This window comes from Ochotona curzoniae, unplaced genomic scaffold (genome assembly GCF_017591425.1).
Source record: "Ochotona curzoniae isolate NIBS_2020 unplaced genomic scaffold, NIBS_Ocur_1.0 contig_1014, whole genome shotgun sequence".
NCBI classification, from domain to species: domain Eukaryota; kingdom Metazoa; phylum Chordata; class Mammalia; order Lagomorpha; family Ochotonidae; genus Ochotona; species Ochotona curzoniae.
In genome coordinates, this window is record NW_024464920.1 from 33,911,078 (window position 1) to 33,936,801 (window position 25,724).

The 25,724-nt window shown below is 37.1% G+C and overlaps 1 protein-coding gene across 1 annotated transcript in view; it reads left to right on the forward strand.

The window, feature by feature from the left end:
- Positions 1-16,234, forward strand: part of TAFA2 (TAFA chemokine like family member 2) — a 372,060-nt gene extending 355,826 nt beyond the window's left edge. Inside the window, exon 5 of the mRNA XM_040982710.1 lies at positions 14,893-16,234. Within this exon, the coding sequence (XP_040838644.1) occupies positions 14,893-14,904 (12 nt within the window). The 3' untranslated portion in view covers positions 14,905-16,234. The remainder of the gene's footprint in view (positions 1-14,892) is intronic.
- Positions 16,235-25,724: the final 9,490 nt, after the last annotated feature.

Here is a 25,724-nt window from a genome sequence, read left to right on the forward strand (position 1 = left end):
ATTGTTGAAATGAATCAAAATTCATCAGATAACTCTTAGCTTTTAATTTGATAGTTTCAAAGTAGGTTGCGATGGATGTGTTTTGGTCGGGGACATTCCTTTCCCTCTGCTTCAGAAACTGACTTAGATCTGTCTTCATGTCTTCTTTTCAGGTAGTCCCTGTCATCAAGATGTGGTATTAGTTTTCTTTTTATGACTGAACTCAACTTGAATTTTATTATCATAAGAGTAACATAATAGATTGGTGTATCTGTTAGCCTCTCTGTGCACCGGATGCATCAAATGCCACACTGTGGAAGGAAGGGTTGAGAGGTTTTCTTTCTCTAATTAATTTTCTATAGGGGAAAACTTAACTCTAGCTAGATTTTAGGTGAATATAAGCTATACATTCAGAAATTGTTTCCCATCAAATGCTAAATATATTTACTAGGAAAGCAAAGTTTGTATTGCCTTTCTTCATTACCTCCCAAAATACATACATAACCATTCACTCATTCCTACCATCTTTTCTGTCTTTAATACAGTAAGCACCTTCTCTGTCTAAACAGAAAGAATTGAAGCTTTCAGGGCTTATGAAAAGAAGTTGCTTTTTTTCTAAGCTCTGTCCAGTCCAGAATCTGGAAATGAGGCCTTTTGAGGGAGGAAATAACGAATCCAGGTGTGTTACTAATAACTTCTTTGCATTTCCATTTTGTTTTAATCCATGAGAATAAGAATACTATACAATTTGCCTAATGTTTATCCTCAATGGATAACATAGAATTACAATAACATTTGCTGGATAAGCATCTGAATGCGTAAACAAAGCTCAGTGACTTCATCTCTGATTACTCACCTCTTATTGTTGCTACACAGTGTTGATACTTTTTATTTTTTTAAAGATTTATTTTATTTTTTATTGGAAAATCAGATATAGAGACAGGAGGAGAGACAGAGAAGTAGATCTTCCTTCTGATGATTCACTCCCCAAGTGAATGAAACGGCCGAAGCTGCGCTGATCTAAAGGCAGGAGCCCAGAGTTCTTTCAGGTCTCCCACATGGGTGCAGGGTTCCAAGGCTTTGGGCTGTCCTCTACTGCTTTTCCAGGCTAGAAGCAGAAAGTTGGATGGAAAGTGGGGCTGTCAGGATAGAACGGACACCCATGTGGGACTTTAGCTGCTAGGCTACCATGTTGTGCCCTTTTGTTTTTAAAGATGTATTTATTTATTTGAAAAGCAGAGTTACATCTATTTTCCAATCCTTTGTTTCACTTCCCAAAATGACCATAAGGGCCAGTTCTGGCCCAGGGTCCTGGAGTTGCATCTCGGTCTCCCACATGGGTAGCAGGAGTCCAAGCACTTTTGCTGCCCTGCAACATAGCAAGTACAGCTACCAGGAATCCACCATATACTCCGGTGGGAGACGCTGGCATTGTAAACAGGGACTGAGCTTGCTGTGCCACAATGTAAGTCCTCAGCCCCAAGAGATGCCTTAATTTGCCAAACTCACAACAAGTGAGTTTGCAAGTGCTGATGCCTCTTTCCAAAATGCCCGTCCCCAGCTATTGGTCTGATTGACTCTCCTCTTTGTCAGCTTTCACTGAAGCTTCCCTTCCTCGGGATGTTTTCCCTGACTGTGCCAACCAAAATTGCACATCTATTCCTCAAAAATCCCCTTATACTCCTTGACTTTATTTTCTCTTGGAATTGCCTAAAACTGGGACATTTGTCTTATGTCCATGTTGTTTGTCTGTCCTTCTAGGGAATTGATTCCACAGGGACAGTGATTTTTTCCCTTTTTAATTTTATACATAGGAGATCGCCTTTCATTTAGTATGTGCTTGATAAGTATCAGTTGAAGGAATGGAAGAATTTGAAACCTAGTACATGTTTTACCGGATTTAAAGCCCCCCAAATGGAGATTCCATTACCCAACGACTCACAATTTACAGGTTCTTTGAGAAAGCTCATTTAATTTATCTGAGGTTCAGTTTTCTGTGGAATGAGGATAATTGTAATTAGTGACAGAGAAATCTCAATAAACCCGGTAAGTGGTAAGTAGTAACGCTCTCACAGAACGATTCTGAACATTTGACAAGAGAACTCACGTGTGAGCTACGTTGTCTCCTGATGCCAGCAACTGTGACCTGAGAGATGGAAGAAGGGAGGGTGACATGTCACAGTTGCAGATTTCTGTGAGGAACAAATGATCCAGTCTTGCTGAGATTGTACTCTAGACCAAAAGCCACCTGGGACTTTTTGGAAGCAGAAGTTATTATTGCACTGTTTATGTTTTTAACACTACAGTTAATGCAGTAATAACTTCTGCTTCCGAAAAGTCCCAGGTGGCTTTTTAAATGTTAGAGGGGGGCAAAGGTAAGGGAGGTCGGATAGCCTGAATTGTAGATCTTGATTATCTGCTTCAAAGTGTGGATGTATGTGTGTGCATGGACATGTGGGATGGAGCGAGGGGTGGTGGTGGCAGAGAATCAATCATTGTAGTCTTTGTTTACTGGCAATAATTACAGGAAATTTGATGCTAATTCATTTGTACCACCATGTCTAGTGTCAAGTGAGCATGCTATTCTTAAGTTTGGAAAAATTGTCACCTATGAAAAACATATCCTGACTTGTTAAGTGGCAGTATGGAAATTATGCTGCAGAAGTGTACATTTCTAAACATTTGGGATAATTTAATACCAATATTGTAATTGATATGCCATCCTCATGTGTCATATATCCATTTGGGTATTTTCCACATTCCAAGTGATTTATCCATTAAAGCATACCCAACTGCTATTATATTATTGAATTATTATCTTCATAAATTAATTTTGTTTTAAAATTCTGACCTTTTCTAAGTCAGAAGAGATTTAAATATCTGAGATGTAAATATGAAGGTGAAGTTGGGATCCATAAATATCTAATTTCAAATGCTGACACCACATAATCCTGGGAGTATTCCTAGAAAAATTAGAAGTGGAAGTATTAACCATTTGGGCAACCTAATCATATCCCTCGCGTTTACAGAAAATCCAATTAGTATTTCTCAATTTCCTTCTTTTGAGATTTTTAATTACTTGTTCTCATATTCATTTATTCACCCATTCACTCACCCTTTTGTCTAGGTTACCTATCCATCCTTGTCTACTGCTTCACTTTTTAAATAGTACACAACGAATGCACCTTAAAGCACTGCTTATTTCTGCTAATATTATTTATATTACTTTGTGGTTAGTAATAGAAGCAAGCAGGTAAATAATTATGTCATGAAATGCATCTCATCGATAAAGTGCTGTCTGGTGAATTATAAAGTGGCAACTAATATTCCTTTGGGCTTTGAAGTAAATGTATTTAAAGGAAATTGAAATGAATGCAATGATAAAGATGTACAAACAAGCATATCAAGTCCTAGGAATATTAAACAGGCATGACCAGAGCTGAGAACATGTCCATGTTCATTGTGTGGAGGTTTTGGGAAAACGGGCATGTGAACCTGGAAGAACTTAATAGATCATGAGTAGGAGTACAGATTTGTTCCAGAATAGAAGTTATTGTAGATCTCTGTTCTCAGAATAATTGCAGCAAAGTGGAAGAGAAATCTCCAGGAACCATACAAGTCAGGGAGCTATTGCAATTGTGCAAACCGGAGAGAATAACAGCATTAATTAAGAGAGTATAAGATAAAGAGAAGGCAACAGATTTGAAAGATGACTAAAAAGTTACTAGAAGGTAACATATGGAAAGTATTACGTTATCCTCCAAATTTTAATGAGGATATGTTAAAAAAAACATCTTTCAGAAATGTTACCAAGTTGTTGAACAATATAAACAAAATGGAAACCTGGAAATGCATGATTAGATTATTTCAATTGTATTTATTGGATTGTCTAAGTTATGAAGCTCCTCAATTTTTTCTTAAATTCTATCCTTTATCTTAGTATATATGTCCAGTGCATATCTTGACACTGACCCACTTCAAGGCTGTCTTGGCTCTGATATCAGGACAAAGTCAATTAGACTTGGTGAGCAGAACATAAAATTTCAACTCCAGTTTGAACCATCATTTTAATAACACATATTCAAAATTGGGAATGATGGGAAGAGAGAATTATTGTTATTGTTTAAAAATGTGAAATCTTTCCAAGAATATGGAAATATCACTTTATCTTAAGATGTGATCTTTCCTCTGCTGTTAGGATGGTTTGAACTATCCTAATCACTTAAGTTTATGTAGGCAGTATTTTGGTTTTCTTTTGGTTTGCACTATCAAAATCCCTGTTGATCTGCTTCTAAATTACAAATATCACTTCCTCATGGCTTGTAAACATATATTTTGTTACTAATATTGCTAAAATATTAAAATTACCCAAATATTTAAAGTTCAAAATTATGTTTTGATACATGGGAAGTAATTTGGGGGAATCAAGAGAACTTTTGAAAGTTCATCTTTATAAAATGTCTTAAATCAAGCCTGAAAAATGTCCTGGACCAATGGAGAGAGTTAATGAGGATTACACAATTGATGATAAGTAGGAACAACAAAGTTGACTTGAAGAATGAATGCTGTGGGTGACCAGATCCATACTTTGTTCAAAAGATATACTCCCATGTAACAGCCTTAAAAATATATACAATTCAAGATCATGTCCTACCAAATTATACATTACTTACCAGCATGGATGGTCAAGCAACCTATCAATGATTAAGATTGCAAATATTAAATATTTAAATTCTAATTGAATAAACTTTCTAAAATTTGTTTACACTTTTAGGATAAAAGCACTCTGTTGATTTCTGTGAATTTCATCTTAATTTTAATGATTTTTTCCCTTGGGTTTATTCAACATGCTTCTCAAAATATCCACAAGAAATGTTTATTACTCTTGTTTTGACTTAACATAAAAGATGTATTTTGGTTCCATTAATTGTTAATTTTTTTCAAAAATTAAAAAGCAGTACACTAAGGATTTCTCATTCTCTGGAATCAATATAAAGCTACGAAGGTTGTGAGCTTTTTGTAGAGGCATAGGTAGTCCTTGTTCTCTCTTCTCTTCATGCTTGTTGAAATGTTCCTTTTCTCCCAGGCTTGCATCCTGTGATAATCTGTTACACAGTGGAGAACCTGACATGTGTTTGTTTCTTAGGCAAACGTGTAATACTCTGCAAGTTTGAAAGGAGACTCAGAAAGAGAAGGTTTCTGCTGTGCCTGCTGACAGTCATTGATTTTCTCACATTCAAAACCTATCTGGCTTCACATTGGAGCAATAGTTGTGGTGAATCCTAGTGTTGATCCCATTCTAAGGAAGGGACAGAGGTTTCGTTAAGAAGTACAGATTCAAAACCAGCTGCAAAATCCTGGTTTATTTCTCACAGAGCAGCAGGTGTGTACCCCATGTTAACAGAATTTGCGAACTAGTCTTTCTTATTGTTAACAATACCATTCTTAACAGAATTTATGACCTAATCTTTCTTACAGTTACCAATAATATTCTGTGGGGCTTTGATTTAAGGGGGAGCTAATGAACTTGATACAGTGATAGGAATCAGAGAGCAAAGGACTGTTTCAGGGGTCAATAAAGAAAAGCATAATTTTTGTGAAAAGTGGGGAGAGGTATCCTGCTTTGAACGGATATGTGATTAATACACTTTTATATTGCCATATCTAGTGTTTTCCCAAAATAGAGTTAGAATAAACAAAATATCACAAGCAACAGCTTTTCTGTTTTACTTTCTCAAGCAGAGATGCATTGTACAAAATGTCAAAAAATATTATTGGATCTTGATCAGAGTACAACTCACTTATTTTGAAATTAGTGTAAGTACTAAGCCATCAGTCTTTCATTTAATCTCCATAAACCAAAGGTAAACTGAGTTCTGGTTTAATGCTTCATTCATTATATATATATAATATATTCCATGATACAGTTCCATAGACTCTGGGATTTCCCTTATTCTTTCCCTAAATCTCCCCACCACTCCAGATTTCCCCCATATCATTATGATAGTATAGTTCTTCACAGTCAGTCATAAGTCCATTATTCTGCTATTGAAGTGTATCCTGACATTGTTGGCATGGACAATGAAAGAAAGTCCAGCATCCTATTGTCAAGATACATTCAGCAGTTTTATCAGGAGTGTATCTTTGTTTTGTAAGAAGAGATGTACACTACATTGTACCTTCATTATATATTAAATTGTCTCATGATGAATGCTGTGTCATACTTGCATCTAAGAAATTGCAAATAGCTAGAATTAAAGATTCATATTTTGATCAACTTTGGAAATTTGAGACTACTGAATTGTGCTTATTATCACTAGAGAAACCCAGAGAATAAGGGAAAAGAACTAAAAGAAGTAAAACATGTCAGACATGGCTATCTATGTTGTCCTCTTTCAAAAAATGGACTTCAGGTTTGCAGTTTCAGAAGAGTTTAAGAACAGCCACACATAAAATGTTAACCTTTCAACTTAATTTTATGGAAAAATATAGACTCAGAAGTAAAGGAGTGAAACTCCAACAGTGCACTTGAATGCCAGCATCTCAAGCAGTGTCTTAACCCATGCACCACTTTATATGTTGTTGTCTTTCACTGTATGTATGTGCACATATTTACATACATACATACATAGTGAGAAATTACACTATAAAATATAAACACTATATATATGTATATATACTGAAAATTATTTTTTGAAATTTTCCTCGTGCAGTAAATAGAATTTGTGCAGGGCAGCTGAGGAAAGGAGGCATGTTATGTTAACAGACTCATGAAGGGATTTAATAGCTACCCAAAGAGAACCATTGCATGCATTGTTTTCGTAGCAGTGAATGTCATCCAAGGAGGATTAGTTGATGTGCTTCTGAGTGGATGAATTGAACAAATGGCAACGCAAACTGTTGTCTGCTTCCATGATTCACATAGAGAAGTTCATGGCAGGTGCATGGTACACCTTCAGAGTTCCAGGGAATAGTGAAGGTCCATCTGTTGAAAAGATTAATTTCCAGGCCAGATCTTCATTTGCACAGCACAAGAAGCCAAATCCGTTGACAGATGTTGTGTTTGTATAGAGCTCACCAGCTCCGCATTCTAATGTCATACTTCCGCCTCTAAGAATGCTTAAAGTCATGAATGTAGTGATCATGCCCCTGATGAATTTGGGTGATTAGAACCAAGTTTTCTCCCATTTGGAAGAGGTGCTTCTTAAGCAAAATGATAGTGGTTATGGACTAAGGAATTATTAGAAACTCATTGAGTCTAGCCAACTTCCTTGATGAATGAAAATGCTAGAGATAAAGCCCTAAAATCAGCAGCTAATTACACCCGTGTAAACCCTGAGCTCCTGCCTATCAGAATAACTGTGCTCCACTGCTTGCTTGCATGTGATGCTTGGGTTTCCTCCAGAAGTCAAGAGGGGTTACATGCCATGTCAAGGCAATCTATCCACTTTCTATGTCCATATTGAGACTCACACTGAATTACACCTACATATCCAGAAATACTATATATTGTTTAAAGCAATGTTCTTTGACTCATCCAAGACTATTAAAGTTTTCAAGTTTTAATCCAACAGAACACTGAAAATAGCTCAAGGTCATTCAATGCACATACTGACACTGGCTGATTTAGCGAGAGAGTTCTTTAGCATCTTGAGTATTAAAATGTCTGTTCAGGTTAATCTGGAACAGGAAGTTCTTTGAAGAGAAAATTGAACTGTTAAGAATATAGTGAATTTCAGGGGACATAGAAATCACCTTCGTCAACATGAAAGTAAAATAGAGGCTTGAGTCCAAAATAAATGTCTAATGTTGGTATTTATACAGATGTTTCATGCGTTATTGTAGACTTTGCCTCACTTCCAGACCTGAATATGATATGGCCGGTTTGCTCGTGCAGGAACAGCCCTGAGAGATAGGTATCTTTCCTTCTGTAGTACCTCATTCTATAAAGTGCTCTACGATGAAACAAGTACATTTATGAGCACTTATGGCAACTTTTCTTTTGCTTAAGTGAGAAAACCTGCTACTGCAGTGTAATGATGTTTTAATTGCATATTTAGTACACAAAAAGTGAAGCAAGAGCTTAATTCATATGCTTTAAAGAGCTACATTAAGAAAATATATTTGGGATAAAGTACTAGTTATTTTCCAAGAAAGGATAGGTTCATTCAAATCAATACTAAGGATTATGTAAATATTATGTTCTTCCTTTTTCTATTATTGAATGAATTTATTGGAATGTTTATATTAAATTGTATGTATTTATTATGTTATTAAAATAGCCATATTAAAATGTAGCCGTGTGGTGAATTTAAAGCTGTAACACCACAGAAATGTTCTTACATTTTCTAGCTTTTCAGATGTCTAAATAACAAACATGTATCAGTCCAAATGTGAATGTTCTTCTAATAACATTTTAGTGAAATCTTAACTATCTTTAAATGAAATTCACTTTAATGTTCATAATGCATTGTCTTCTCTGTTGTGTCTGTGTAACTCATTTTAAATTCACAGGATTATAACACTCAGTAGTTCCTCATAACAAGATATTAATAACAGTATTGGGAATGAATTAATACAAGGTTTACATTGATGCTGTACTTGGCAGCCATTTCACAAATTTGCATAGGCTGGCTAATTGCAAAACTGAGATTCAAAACCTATCTGGGGTATGGAGTAGAACTGAAATAAAGGAAAACTATCAGTGGACCCATCAATGAAGCATATGGGAATTTTAAAATCTGCATTTGGATTGGTTCTGACTGTACCATATTAATTTTTGTTTTCAGCCCAGACAAAGCACAGTGCGAAGAGTCTGATGGCAGCTGGTCTATCAGAAAGAATTGAATTATGGGTCTGAGAAAACAAGTAACATTTGCTCAGACATAATCAATGATAAACTTGTACATTTAAATGCATTTAGTCATCTAAAAATGCGCACATAGCTGAATACTAATAGTTAACAAGTGGCATGCTCATTAAGTGCCTTGCACTGTTCCAAGTACTTGACCCACTAATTCATTTACTTGTTAACTCACATAACTCTATGATTTAGACTCATCAATTTTTTTTACCCAAAAGCACATGGTGTTCAGCAAAACTGAGCTCTGAACTTGAGCAGCAGGATGCCCAAACGTAATCTTTGTCACCACTACGCTCTATGGCCTTTTCTGAGAAGATTGTAGTCTCAAAGCCAGCCAAAAGAGTGGGGCTCCGTTCTTTATAGGACTATTATTATTAATAAGTTTAAAAGAAGAAATGTCTGTAAGAAATACCACTAAACCATACAGGACATGGTGTCACCATGAGCATACGCAGAGAAACAAGAGGTGAACCCCCCTCAACAGGTGTCATGCATCACCTTTTGTATTTGGCTTGTGAATATCCACTGCTGCCACCTGCTAGTATTTAAAAGGCATTCACTAGGGCAGACACTTTGCAGGGATTATCAGATTTAATCATAATAGCAAATGTGTGAGGGCCAGTAATAATATCATCCACACAAGACACATGTGGAGACCAAGGCTCAGGGAGTTTCAGTAATTTACTCAACCCCATAGTGTTTAGAAAATGATAAGGCAGGGATTTGAACCCAGGAAATCTGCCTACATAGCTGTGACAATTTATCATTATGCCTCTTGCCACAATATGCTGTCTCCTACTGATAACCTAGTCAGCAGGACTTGAATAGGAGAAAAGGAATTTTAAACTTTATGAATATAATGATTTTAAAAATTTTGTCACTTGGGGACAAAATCAAGTTTTAAATTTCCTTCTTGCATTCTAATGTATTTTAACTTGAAGGTATGCAAAGGAAATTATATAATGTTCAAAGTATAAGATGAAGCAGTTTAAAATAATTGACTTCATTCAATTTAAGATTTAATAATAGATGCCTTTTAACCAATTTTATTTTCTCAAATTAGATGAGTAATCTTAAGATGTGATTGTAGCATGAATTTGGTGGAAACCTAATTAAGACCCTGAATAGGTATGTTAGATTGGGACAAACACATACTCTGATGTTACATTTTAAAATAACTAAATGACAGAACTTTGAGTGGTCTTGTCATTCAGAAATCATGAATGTTTGAGGTTTTATATATCTATATCTATCTATTGTATATCTATTTAGCACTTGATTTGATCAGTATGCAGTTTACACATGCATTAAAACATTGTACTGTACCCCCACATCCATGTATCAATTAAAGTAAAATAAAACTTATAAAAGAAAATCAATACTTCTGTTTAATGCTTACAGATTAGCTTTTTCAGCCTGCTAGATGATTTCCAAGGTAGCTCAGTGCTTGTCACTAGAGAAGCTATTGTTACTATTCTTATTTTTTAGTTTTGCTCGTGTTCAGCAGCTTAGTTGTCTCAAGCTTGCTGATGTGCAGCACACACAAATAAGATTTACAGGGAAAAGAACAGCTGTGTAAAATATTGCCATTGGTAAAGCAAATTTATTGAGGTAATGATTATAGCACATGAGGTTCAAGGCATAACCATAATGATCATAGGATTACTACGTTCCCTGATTTAGTATTTTGTATCTATTGCCCATAGTGTACATTCATAGTAGCAAATGCTATTTCCCTTCCATTAGAGGTTGATATTTGAGGTTTAATTGTGCTATTGTTTTTACAGTTATTTGAGAGAAGAGAGCGGGAGAGGAGAGAGAGAACACTCCCCGATGCGTGCAATGTCCCAGGCTAGGCTGGGGCAAGTAGAGTTGCTTGGGAACTCAGTGCAGGGCTCCCAAATGAATGGCAGGAACCCAATTACTTGAACCATCATGGCTTTCTCACAACACCTGCATTAGAGGAGGTCTTGTGTCAGGTTTTATAGTCTGGAATCAAACTCAAACCCTGTTAGGGCATGCAGGCATCTTCATCAGGTGTCATAATCAATAGATTTATCAGTTAACCCTCAATAACAGTTTCATTTTCAAATGCTATGTGGAGGCTGGCATTGTGAAATAGTAGATAAAAATGCTGTCTGCAATGGCAGCATCCCACAAGAGTAGCTCTTTAAGTCCTAGCTTCTCTACTTCTCAACATTGCTAGTGGTCTTGTTAGTGGTCTAGGAAAAGCAATAGAAGATGGCCCAAGTGTGTGGGCTCCTGGCATCCACATGGGAGGACCTGGATGAAACTCTTGGCTTCGACCTGACCCAACACTGTCCATTGCAGCCATCTGGGGAGTGAACCATGAGGTGGCGGATGTCTTTCTGTCTTTCATTCTCTCCCTTCCTCTCTCTACAATTCTGACTCTTGAAATAATAAATATGTCTTTAAAATAAAATGTGATTCAAACTGGTGATAACATAGATACATCCAGAATTAATTCTGTTATACATATTTTCATGATTCAGAACAATTAAAATAAAACAATGGATATCTGTCTTCTACTTTGAGCAATAGACAAATTGTGTTTCCCTTTAACACAATTCATTACTGATAATCCCATTTCAGAGTTTAGAATACAGAATTACTAATTCTATGATGTGGTGAATGACAATACTTCCATTTTGTATTCATACACAAATAATGTGACTGAGGATAAGTGAAAACTATAACCACATATTGTACGGAATTTCTATCCTTTCCTCACACTAATGCCTTCTGAGAGTAAGGCTGATTGGAAGACCATTTGGTTCCGTATTAACAGAGATGGTTTTGGCAATTTCCATTACTATTTTCCTGCAGATTCATTAATAGAGACCTTTGGTTTTGCCATTCCATTGGGTATGGACGTAGATGGTGGCTGGGAGGATCCTGATACGTGTTGATGCATCTTTTTGCTTGGACTCTGTGTTGAAAGAGTCAAATCATTAGTTAACGTTTGTTTACATTCCTTCAATGCAGCCCTCTGAGTGTCTGTGAGTGTGATCTTTTCATGTTCCTTTGAGTCATACTCTTATTTATTTATTTCTTTATTTTGGTGTCTGGGAAGTGTTCCTCTTCCCTTTGAAACTCCTGGATGGCTATTTGTTTATTGATTTATTTATTGTTTAAACTTTGTACTTTTAAAAACAGCCTCATTTTGAAAGTTTTGTTTTGATAATCATTCGGTGTTGACGAAACTAGTTTCCTAATCTTTATAATACTTGACCATTGCACTCTACAACAACACTGAAGAATGAGCAGAAGTGTTCCCATCGTACATGTAAGAGAAAACTGAGAGTTTGCATGAGTCACCCGGTGTGACAAGGCTGATGTCCACATTGGCTTAAATCCAGAACTCTCCATGCTGAACCACAGCGTGCACTCGAACCCAAACCAAGTAATTGAAATGACTAGATCCTAACAGATTTCCCACTTTCATACTTACATGTTAGAAGTGTTTTGTAGCCTGGTATTTTAAAAATCATTTTTATGATGCAGTTTTGTAGGCATAGAGACTCTCCCTCCCCCTTTCTCCTTCTGTATTTTCCCCCACAATAGTACTGTAGTATGATTCTTCAGCAACAGTACATTAGGTGCGTAGTTTGGGATCACATTATCAGAAGATTGTGTTATTCAGCTATCGGGTACTTCTATTCATAGGATGACAGTATGAAGCCACTGAAGTGTTTGAATATGTATATTGATATTGAAGTTGCTCCTTAAAAATACTAAAACATGCAGTAGCTTGGAAGAGTTGTAGTGAGGAGATGTGACAATGTTACCATACTAGTTCAAATGGAGATGAATAACAAAGGCCATAGCAAGGGCTACTGTTGTGCAATAGCAGGAAAGCTACCACCTGCAATGGCATCATATGCGTGCCATTTCAAACTATGCTGCTCCACTTCTGATACAACTTCCTGCTCATGCGCATGGAAGAGCAGTGGAGGAAGGCCATCCACAAATGGGCATTCATTATAACAGTAAAGACATTTGGGAAAAGGGGATCATTGCAGTAAGAAGAGAAAGAAAGAATGCTTGTAAGATATTATTCTAATAACACAATGAATACATTACAGGATGGGAAGGGGCCTGCACAAGGGCTCAATTGACTATTCCTCCACTGTAGGCACCAGCATCCCTCACAGGCACCAACTACTGTTCCAACTCTTCCACTTCCAATCCAGCTTGCTAATTATGGGCTGGGAAAGCAGCTGGGGACAGCCCAAATCCTTGGGACCTTGTGCTCACTTGGAGACCTAGAAGAGCCTCCTGGCTCCTGGCATCAGATTGGCTCAGCTCCCACCATTGAGGCCATTGGGGAGTGAACCAGTAGATGAAAGATATTCCACTCTGTGTCTCCTTCTCCCTGTGAATCTGCTTTTCTAGTAAAAGTAAATAATACTTTAAAACCAAAAAACTGTAGCATTCTACTATTGAAGTGCATCATGGCATTGTAGGTATAGACAGAGGCAGATAGTCTAGAAGCATTATCAAGGTGTATTTAGCTGTTTCACTGGGAGTTCTCCTTTTAATCAGAAGTAGAGATGCTTACTGCAGTGAATCTTCACTTCCTGGTATGTATTACCTGCTCTGTGTTGTATAAAATATGCTAGATATTTGTATGATGATTATCTAGAAATATTGTATAAAACTAGAGTAGGATAAAAAGTCAGTTTGTTTAAATCTGTGCTTACTTACACTATCTCTTTTTTACTTATATATGAAGCTTATTTTTCCATTAATTCTTTTAGCTGATAGAAATATAGAATGTATATTTACAATGTTATGGAGGAAATGGAAGATATACTTGTATTTGTAAATGCTTACAGTGTCTGTATTCGTGTACATTTCTTCTTAGGCAAGGAGAAAAATTTGTTATTATGTAAGCTTCTGCTTTTCTGCAGGTTGAGTATCATCTAAAATGCTTAGGATCTGAAGTATACTGGGTTTTGAATTTTGAAATGTTTGTTTATACAAAATGAATTATATTAGAGATGGAACCCAATTATAAATGTGAAATTCACTTGTTTTTCATAGATCCTATTGCACACAGAATCCAAATGTCATTTTATATAGTATTTCTTTGTGTGCCTGTGTTGACTGCAACCAGTCACATGTGGTCAGATGTAGAATATTCTACCTGTGACATCATGTTGGTGCTAAAACCATTTGGGGTTTGGATGATTTCAGATTTGCAGAATGGGACTATTCAACTGATAGAATAAATGATGTCTAGCTTCAAAATTACCTGTAAAGAGCTTTGATGAATAAATAATTGAGCTAATGACTCCTGAATTTATGTCAATCCAAAAAAAAAGAAATTGCAACATTTCACTTGGAATGAATATCTAGGAATGCATCTCCCATACTGACAGATTCCTTAGATCTTGGGTTTCAGGTGTTTCAATAGGACACGCCTCTTGCTTTTATGTAGTCATTGGGCAACATTCCTCCAATTCAGTTGTTATGTTGCTGTAATTGTTTATAGTGAATCTATGCTGAAACTAAATCATTTGTCCTCTGTCCCCTCTTTCCCTCACTGTTCTCTCTTTCCTCCTCTCTGTCTAACTTTCTCCAATTCAGTATATTATTGTGTTTTTTATGTACTCAATCACTCAATCTCTCTTTAAATGCGAGTAGACGTATTCAAGTACTTCAGTCCCTGCCACCCATGTGAAAAACCCATATTGTTTTCCAGATTTGATTTTAGCTTGACCCAGCCTGGTCCTGTGGCAGGTGCTTGATGTGAACCAGTGGATAGGAAATTTGTATTTGTCTCTCTAACTTTCGAGTAATTAAAGTGACTAAAATTTCAATAATATATTCTGAAAAAATAATAATGAGAAAAAACTGATATCCTTTATCTTTGTGAATATTGAATATTCAGGGCTTTTGGAATTCAAAAATACAGTTGATAGAGCAAACACGTGAACATTTTGAATGACCTATTCTCACGATGTTTAGTTTTACAGTAAAATCGAAGTTATGAAATGTTGACTTTATTTTCTTGTTCTTCATAGGTCACCCATTAGCCAAGGGATAAACCAAGTGATCCTCAAGGCTGAGGATACTGAACATGTGCATTGAAACTTAACTCCTGGGGTGATCTTGATGGAAGATTTTTATACCTGTCAGAAGAGGTGCTCCTGAGTCCATTATCCCACAGGATTCACAGGATTTCATGACTCACGATTAGCCTTTGCTTGAAACCAAGACTTTAAAAAAAGAGCGACATGAACTTCTATGTCAAGAAGATGTCGTCGCAGTTGAACTGTGTTCCATCTGGAAAAGCGTTGAAGGAGTTAGAAGTTGCCATCGGCAGAGCTGGGCAAGAGTTATGGTTTTCAGGATAATGTCTGAGACAGCAGCCACCTTTGGGATTCTTGTCTACAGATGTGACTGCTTTTCTCATCTCTGAAATCGCCTCCCATGTGCCCTGTCCTTCTGTTATGGCTGTGTCCCTGGCTCCTCTGTTGATTGGCTAATGGGACTGAACTGCTTTCCTGACATTTCGTTTGCAAACTTCTCCTCTGGCATGGTATAGACAGAGACCATTTTATTTGTACTCTGGTCCTGGAGCTCTGAAAACCTACATGTTTTAACATCTTAAAGTTGCTTTTCTTAAAGGAGTGGAAATATATATCCATTGATAATAATTATTGTTGGCAAGTAATAATTACCTGAATACATCAATCACATAAGAATGTATAGACAAGTTGACATGTTTCCCCCAGGCTAACAACACTACTACAGCTCTCTGTCAGTTAAATACGTAGCTGCTAGAACCGGATTCCCATTCTCATTACACAATACTTAGTACCTCTGGAGCACTCTCCCTTTCTGGTTTTTCTTTTTCCTTCTTTCTCTCTTTCTTTCTTTCTTTCTTTTGTAATGGGCTTTTTCTTTAGTATTTTATGAATCCTTTTTGCTTTCACAGAAATCAGTGGTGAGCAGTCACGTTATTAGGTAGCCTTAGTTTAAAAATTCTCCAGGGATGCATGTGCTGTTCTGATTTCTTAGCTTGGAAAATCACCGACTTAGATTTTTTCTCGTATTTTTTTAAGTTATCCTTTTTTTTCCCCCCCATTTTAAAACACTGTACCTTGCTCGATCCCGATGACTGTTTGAATGCTTCTGTATTTGTTTGTTCAGTCTCTTGATAGAATAAAGTGTTCATTTTCCATCATCTCAAGTTTCTAAATATTGACAGAGTTGTCTCATTCAAACAGTTTCTTAGGCCAGTACTTTGTCCAGATTTTCATAGTCATCTTAACATTTGTGATTTTCAGTTTCACAGGAGAATCCTATAAATATTTAAAGGCCTTAAACATGTATGTACTTTTTTTTCTATGCTGTTACAGAATGTATAATTTTATACTACATTTACTTTTTTCATTTGTGATGTGAAGGGAGGGAAGAATGTGACTGTATAGAAATACATGTAATTTGAAGGGAAGGGATTCCTGTGCTTTACTTATTTTAGACTAATTTGAAGATGCATTAGAAATTGTCTTTTTAAAAGTTTCATCATGTTAAGAGCGGCTGTGCAAATGTTTTGTGTTTTAAAAATCCACCCACATGGCTTAATAGGCCTATATTGTTTTCCATGATGGAACTCACATGTCCTAAATGTAGCTTTGATCTGTCTCTAACAGTATTCTAAAACCCCACCCAGACTATTTTCTGGGAAAAACCGTTATATTTATTGAAAATTAAATTTGGAAAGTATCTTTTTGGTGTTAAAGTGGAGTCTATTGCACACATGGATATGAAATGAAATGACTTCTTATCTCCATTTTAATTTTGCTTCAAACTAATAGCTATCTCTCAGTAGAATTTGCAATGTTCAAGAGTATCTGAAATCATGGAGAAAGGAATAACAGTTTTGCTGGAGTTTCTGCATCAGTTAGAATATCCTTATTTTCTTTGGAATAAAATGGAAAAGTTCATTATTTTAGAAATTATGAATTTGTCCTAAGTTGTTTGAAATTATAGATCATACTTCTCATTTTTTAAAACTATGTTCTTTAAAGCAAAACTGGAAATTGTGTATTATATACAAGTGTAATACATGCATATTGATAGATAAAATAAATGGAATTTAAATATACTAATTAGATTATCTTCTAATAGATTAATGTTGTGACTATTCAGAAAAGGTGAATAAAATTGGAATATAAAATGACTGCCTTTCATAAGTTACATTTAGAGTCTATACTTTTGTGCTTTGTTTTAAAGGAACATGTTGTTATCCAGAAAAACTCCTGAATTCATGAGGAAACTGACACAAACCTTTCCATTTTAAATAAGGTTCCCATATTCCATTTGCTTTTTTTCCTAGGAAACAATGAAATAGAAACACTTATGCTTTCATTACTCACCCACATCTAAACCATGAATGCAACTGGCATAACTTTGGTAGCAATAATAAAAACAAATTTTAATGTGAAAAGTCTTAATGATAATACATTGATAATACATTGTTCATCTTGTAAAATGAATTATAGTTGAAATATGAATTAAAATGCCAAGTAAAACTAAGATTTAGTCCTAAATCTTTAAAAAAATTTGAATAGCTTGAGATACAAAAGCAACCTCAAAAATAAATGGTTCAGGAGGTTTCTGTGTATCATTCCCATCTTCTTCTAGTAATAATGTCTTATAAAATCATAGCACATTATCAAAACTGGGAAACTAATATTATTACAATACTGTCAACATAAACCTTATTCAACTTTCATCAGTTTTCTTGTGAATTGTGTGCATATTCTTATCCTTTTTAATTAAATTGATATCCATCAATTGTTATAAGTTAGAACATGAATTCCAGTACAAGGATAAACTATGACCTAATGAACTACTTGATAATTTTTGAGGTCAACTATTTTTAAAAAAATAACATTCTATGACTTTATTTTATTTTAATGAACTCTTTTTATCTTTGCACAATGGGAATTTACAGTTGTAAGAGCATACAGAACTATATTATGGTTTTAAATGTGGTACTTTTTTCAAGGATTTATCTATTAATTTGAAAGGCAGAGATACAGCTAGAGATGGAGAGCTACTTTGCTCCCCACAAGGCCAACGTGGCTGAGACTGGGCCAGGTAAAGCCAGAGACTGGGAGCCTCATCTGTGTCTCCCTTGCAGGTTCAGGGGCCCAAGAACCGAGGGCCTTCTCCATTGCCTTCCCAGGCACACATGCAGGGAGGAGGGGGTGTCAGAAGCAAGCAGTCAGGATGCAAACTGTCCATCTATGGGATGCCAACTTGCAGGCAGTGGTGGTTTAATCCACTAGGCCAAAATGGCAGTGCCATGGGTAGGAAGGAGTAAATGTACAAGGAGGGGAGAACTCTTAAACTACAATCTAAGAGCTATGGTCTGAGAGAGCAGTACGTGTGGGTCTTAAACCAATGAGAGCACCAAAGGGCTGGGTTTGTGCTTCTAACCCTATTAGGAGAGAAATAAGTATGTTAGGAAAACTTTGGTATTTCTAGATACTGAGAATTCAAAAGCCAATACAGGTACAATTGAGAGCAATTAATTGGTAGATACATGCAGTTGGGGGAAGAAGAGGTAAGCATGCATCCTCAGATGAAGTGAGATAAGATTAAAAAAAAAAAAAGGTTATGCTGCCTTCTCTTTTGAGTACTCTGGCCTGCTAGTTCTTCCTGAGTGTGGGGCACGGGTGATCCAATTTGCTCTTATTTGAGATATGCATCATTGTTTTCATCACTGTTATTGGAATACTGGAGTACGGAAGGTTAAGGAAATTTCCCTGGTTACACATACTACGAAGTAACAGAGCCTCTTTTAGTAGTAAATCAGGAGTATGTGTCTGTAGAATAATTCAGAGCAAACCAAATTAAAGGGATTGATGGATCTTTATGAGCCTACGAAGGAGTAGGGGCATAGAAATAGTTTTGAAAGTAGAAACTGTTTTATTAAGGAGGAGGAATAGGAGAGGTCCATCCGCAATATTGTTGTTCTCCTACAAAGTGCCAAGAACTATGTTAAAATGTGAGCAGAAGCTTCACCTTCTTTTCAAATGATGTCTGGCCTTAAAGGGGTAACAAAAGGAAATTTTGGATATAAATGTAACTTTTTAATATAAAATGGGAGAGTAATGAAGAACGGGGAGCTACAATGCTCCACAGAGTAGCATATGGGTAAATCATGTAATCATGATGGGTTCAGTAATGCCTGGGCATTTTGCAGGATGTTAGCAGAGTCTGTTTGCCATTTCAAGGGTTTTAGGTTTGATTTTCAATTAGAGGTGAAGTTTTCTCATGTTCACTCACATTGCATCAAGGAAGGATTGATCTAGAGTGGTGCAACTGCAAACCACAGTGGCAGCAAACGTCACTTATTATTGCTTCCAAGTTGGGGTCAGCTGGGAGGCTCTGCTGATCTTAGCTGGACTCATTTCCTGTCTGCTGGTGATTGTTTCCAGGAATGCAGTTCTGAGCTTTGTTGAGCTTTTTCACGTTTATTACGGGGTTCAGGTGCTAAGCCAGTCCAGGGATAGCTTAACTAGAAACAACTGGGTTTCTTCCAGAGCTGGCCTCACCCTCTAGCAAGCAGACCTGGGCCATTCTCATAGCAGAAGAAGGGGCTGTCTGAGACAGTCTTTATGGTGACATTCCAGTGACTCAAGTTGGTCAGAGGACCAGGGTGTATGTTTCGGGTGGAGAGTCTGTCTCTTGATGGAAGTTTTTGCAAAGTCATCTTGCAAGGGTAGAAAAAGAACAATGGTTGGGCTATCTTTTCAATTACTTAATACTAGTGGCTTCTTGTTCTTAAAAACAAAATCTTGTTGCTTATCTGAGCAATCTTTTCTAACCAACTACTACTTCTATACACATCAAAATAAAGCTTTCAGTGGGCCCCAGTGTTCTCATATGAAACCTGTACATTTTTTAATCAAACACATATGACATGCTTCTATCTGTTTCATAGCCATGTCATATTTCCTATTCCTTCGTTCAGGCAATCCATAGGGAATCCTCCCACACTCAGGCCTCACGTGTAACTCTGAGAGTGCACTCCGTGCCTACCAGCGCCTTTCATCTCGGAGGCTGTCCCTGGTCAGTTTTTTTTCTCAAAGCTCCACTACAAGTGAATGAGCACTGAAATATTATCTCAAATTATTATTCATGTGATATCTTTGAATTAAATCCTTCTTCAGTGAGACAGATTCCCAAAAAGGACTAAAATAAACATTCTACAAAAGGTAGGTGACATTAAACAGGCAATCTTAATTATAATCCTGGCTATATATGAGATATCTTCCAAATGTTCATGGACAGTGTTCGTTAATTTTTTTTAAAAAATTCCATTTCTACCTGGTACCTTCAAGTGTGTATGTATGTGTGTGGGGCTCGGTACACAGGCTTATATTTCACAGTTTGAATTGAAAACAGTTTACATAGATTAAGGTTGCCAGTGAGGTGATTGTCTACAGTCCCCTCTCAGGTTCTCCCTCTTAATGCAAAGAGTGCCTGTAGTTACCTTTACAGCACCCGGCTCTGTCAGAGCTCATGACCCAGAGGCTTGCTCCCACTGCTTTCCTCTCATTTGCTGTCTGCCTAACTTGCAATCCTAGTCTCTTCCTCTCAGTAATTTCATTGTCTGACTGTGACCAGCAGGCAGAAGACAGCCAAGATGTTGCTTATTAAATGAATCATTGCATGATTTAATATTCGCTACATAGGCACACTTATTAGCAAGTTTGCTTCTTATTGATTGACAAACTTGTTGCTTCCTTGGAAATGTGGAATTATCTGTGGTTACAGAAGATCCTGGCAAATGGAGCATGTTCATGATCTGCAAGGCAAATGTTGTGTTAGTCTTATAATTTTTTTCCCTCTCTGACGGTTAAATCTTTTATACTGTGCATCAAAAGTATCGCAGTTAAACAATCTAGGGATGAAAAGGCCCCTCCTGGATTACTGGATTCACTCTGCTAAATGGCAGTGATATGTTATCGAATCACCGCTGTTGTCAGTATTTACAGAGAGTTTTCATGGGAAAAATATCCTTTGCTACTTCGAAGGCATTAGGAATCAGATTCAAATCAGAATTTGAGAACTGTCGGTTCTGGAGAATACAAACAAACCCTTGCTATTTCACTGTCAGTCATTTCAAGACCATTATTGAAGATGCCTCAGAATTGATCAACCTGTTCGTCTCATGTCCATTACTTTCTTTAAGCTGTAATTTCTTGTATGCTAACTCTAACATAAAGTCATATTTGAAATTTGTAAATTATTTGCTGACCATGACAGCTAAAGCATCTATTGCCAACATCTCTAAACGCGAATAGACCCTTCCCATTGTCATGGGCTTTGTTATTTCCAGAGACACTTGTAATGATAGTCTGTGAAACACATTTGCCCCTCTTCATTTCACCTCTGGCTAAGCAATAAATTTTGTTTGTTTGCTTTTTGTTTTAATTTCTGCCTCTCTCTGTCTCTCCCTCACCCTCCCTCTTCTCCCCACCCCTCTTTTTTAGTTTGTGTGGTGATTCCAGTTTAGCTTACAAAAGTTAGGTTGGCTCATCCTCTAAAGGATTTGTGATGGGGACCCATTCGAAGAGAGCTGTGTGGCAATGAGAAAGACAAGATGTGAGATATGCACTCTGTCCCTCACAGGTTTACTGAGAAAGAATGGGCTCAGCATAATTACTTCATAAGGAGCTTTTGAAAATCCAATTTCAAGATGGTTAATTTAGGTAGAAAAATGGGTAGTGGAAGGCTCCAGTTTTACTTGAATGCGATGTGCTGTTTTGCAGAACACTTGGTTCATCTTAGAGGTTTAACTATTGACAGTGCTGCAATAGCACTGTCTTCCCTACAACAGGATTCCACAGATAGCATTATGATGAATCTCCTGCATGTGTTCATTTAATTTCAGGGGTTGCTGCACTAAACAATAAACCACATTTGAGAGCCGGAAGCCGGATGTATCTTGTCACTTTCTTTCCCAGTCGGTTCAATCAAATGTCATTCTACTCAATTGAATACAGACAGGGTGAATTTCAAGTAAGAGAAAACTCAGCCTGAGCGACAGATTTTCTCTAAAGTTACTTTTGTTTGCTCTCATCTTTTCCACCTCATCCTTCTGTGAAACCGCAGAGTGAAATGAAAGTCGGGGAGTCAGTGCTTCTGCTGCCTGCTGCTTCCGTCTGCGCCTTTGGGTCAGCGAAGTGGCTGCTGCGCCGCCGGGTCATGCAGTGTGCGCTGCGCAGATCCAGAGAGCGCATGTACAGAGATGGTTTGGAACACAGCTTCTCTCCAGTTGCACAGTGCTTGTTCTGCACAACTCTAGACACGAGGCCTGAGGAGTTTCTTCATTGTCAAAGAGATATTTGCTGCTTTCTTTGTTCTAGAGGAATCAGGAGGAAAGTAAAACTCGCAGAAGTTTTGGTTTGTGAGTTAGGCTTCATTTACAGGCGCTAGAGCGCGTCATGACCCTCACGTGATCAACTGTGCGGCTGGCCAAATTTCTGGAACTCTTCGCCTTCAGTTTCTCATCTGTGAAATACAAACCACAATGTCAGTTTTCTCTGCTTCTCTCCGCCAGCAGGACTAGCACGGGGAATAAGTGAACAAGCTGCCAGCTATCTGCAAAATTAAAGAACCATACAAATGAATTCCCATATTAGTACTGTTGTTAGCAAATGCTGGAAAATGCTGTCACTCTTGATGCTCTTGGTGACATCTCGATGACATTTTCTAGCAGTGAGAGTTGCAAAGCTAAAGCATTGTACTATTGATTAATAATCAAGTCAGATACACTTTGGCTTTTATGAATTTAGTGGCATAATAAATAGTTTGTCTCAAATATTCATAAATTTTAGTGATTATTCCGTGTTTATGACATCCTTGGGCTATTCAAGGCATTGGATCACGTTGTATTTTAGTTGTTTACTCCTGGTTATAAGTAAGAATATTTTTCCTCAAAAATCTATCCCTAGCGTCAGTTATCAATCTGAAATTTTAAAGTTTTAATCATTTGTTTGAAGGGCTGAATTACATAGAAAGAATGGAATACGCACATAGAAAGAGAGAAAGAGAGAGAGAGAGACCTCTCACTGTTGTTTCGCTCTCCAATAGCCACCATGACGGGGGCTGGGTCAGGTAGAAACCAGGATTCTGGAACCAGGGCTCTCATTGGGTGGCAGGGGCCTAAATACTTAGGCCATCCTTTTCTACTCTCCCAGAAGTTTTAAAGGAAGCTGAATTGAAAGTAGAATAGCCAAGGCTTGAACTGGAATTCAGAAGATGTCACTGCCACAGGTAACCCAATCATAGATCACGTGGGTAATAGACAACGATGCTCATAATTTTCCAGCTGAGTTCATGTGAATGCTACGCAAGTTGGTCAGTATTAAATGCCAGATTCTGCAACAGAACTCTGCAGACTGACTTGTGCTGTTTACTTATCCAGCCAACATTTCCTAACAACTGGAGAAAATAAAAACAGACAGGAGTAATGTCCAATGCCCCCAAATAGGTCACCATGTGCTCTCCCAGCTGTGGGCCAGAAGCTGTCTTTGAATATTCACACAGCTGTGATAACACCAGGGATGCTATTTCAAGACCAGATTTATCTACATCCACCCCAAACAAGTGTCCAGTAACTGGGAGGTAAAAACTCCATCAAATTAGAACAAGCTTCTAAAAGGGTCTGTATATGCCTTTTGTTTACAACTATACAGATTCGCCATAGCTGTGTTCGCATTCTTGCCGAAGGAATTCCGTCACTCAGAATGATTGCATAGCTAGATGAGGATTATCTCTGTATCATCATTCATTCCTTATTTTTTTTTTGTTGGCCTTTGAAAATTAGAACTTTTACCTATTCCTGGTCCCCCAGTGTTTCTCTATTACCCTGATTCCTCAATGATTATCATCCAAGGATTTGGTGTTGTCATCTCTGAATTCTTCAGAAATTCTGGGAGCTGCCTTTAGATGACATGGAAGCAAAACTCCATTGGAGAAAATTGTGTTCATTTTAGATGAATCTGATACTTTATTTCCCCTGTTAGTCATTCCTCAAGAGCATAAAGGATTATTTTGGGAGGACAACAGATAGAAGTAGAAGAGAAATTGAAGAAAATGTACTGTGTATTAAGGCAACCCTAGCATTACTAAAACACCAGACTCTTGGCTTATTTAATGTGATAGTCACTATGGCCATGTGGGAGCATGCATACCCGCTGTGAGTTTACAGAGGAAGCCCATGAGCAGGTAAAAAATGTGAATGCCAAGTCCAAGCCGTCTCAAACCCCAGTCTTTACTCTTCCCATACTATTTGGTATCTCTTTTTCAACCCTTGATACAACATAATAGCATCTAGCCAAAACATCAAGTTTTTTTTCCCTTTAAGAGCAACTAAAATGTTATTGACACTACTAGAATTTCCATGTCTCATTTCATGGAGTCCAGTTGATGTTATGTAGGCCTATGCTGTATTTCTATTTTAGTATGTCCTTGGCTGCACAGATCTTTACAGCCACATCCACGTTTACAGGCACACTCTTCCCGTTTTCATCTGTTCATTTTTGAACCTACTATTTGTCAGCCAGTAGGGGTTGGTGTTATCTATGAGCGAAGACTCCTTTGATACATTCCAAAAGAGACTTGAATCATTTTTCTATTTCCAGAGCCAATAGACTTGTTCAGGATTGGTTTGGAATGGAGAAAATTGGAAATGGTTGGAAATTTGAAGGTTACTTTCACTTAGAATCATGGTTATTTAGGTTAACAACTTATGTTCATTCAACACTAATTTTTCAGATGTTTTTTGCTTATTTCATGGACATTATCCTTGAAATACAAGCTTACCTGATACACTGTGATTTTTGCACTGGATTCATTGCTGAAGGTACAATGAGGCAGTACAGCCTTCTAGCCTGAGATCCCTTATTTAAGCCACCAGGGTGTTTGTACATAATAGATGTGTAAAGTAAATGTCAAGAATAAGTAGTTGATGAAAATCTGAGATTTACTAACCACATTAACCACTTTCAGGCTGTTTGTATTTGTGAATAATTCTTGATTCAAAGCAATGATGAAAGTTTTTGCTTTCTAATTTTTTAAAAAGATTTTTTATTTTTATTGCAAAGTCAGATACAGAGAGCAGGAGAGACAGAGAGGAAGATCTGCCCGATGATTCACTCCCCAAGTGACTGCAACAGCCAGAGCTACTCCAATCCAAAGCCAGGAGCCAGGAGCTCTTCCGGGTCTCCCAAGTGAGTGCAGGGTCCCAAGGCTTTGGGCCGTCCTCTACTGCTTTCCCAGGCCACAAGCAGGGAGCTGGATGGGAATTGGGGCTGCCGGGATTAGAACCAGTGCCCATATGAATTCCTGGCGCAAGGCGAGGACCTTAGCCACTAGGCTACTGTGCTGGGCCCAATCTTTTGCATTTTTAATTTCAACTTTATTTATTTTTGCTCTGACCCTTATAATAATTGTTTAATGCTAATTTGATATTTGAATTTGAATATAATAATTGTTTAATGCTAATTTGATATTTGAATTGTTATTATTTTTATTATTTTTTCTACCTCTTCAAGAGGCATCATTAATGTGCTGGAGATCTTTCGCTTTTTTTTTCTAATGCTTCAAGCTTCTTTCTGAATATTGCTTTTGCCATTTCTTGCATACTTTTATATCCTGTGCTTCCATTTTCCCTTATTTCAGGAAAGGTTTCAATCTTCCTGATTTTTTCAACTACCCATTGGTCACTCGCTAGCATGTTGTTTAATTTCCTCATAATTGTTAATATTCAATTGTTCTTGATGAACAATTGTTCTTGTTTTATTCTTTGCAGTCTGAAAATATA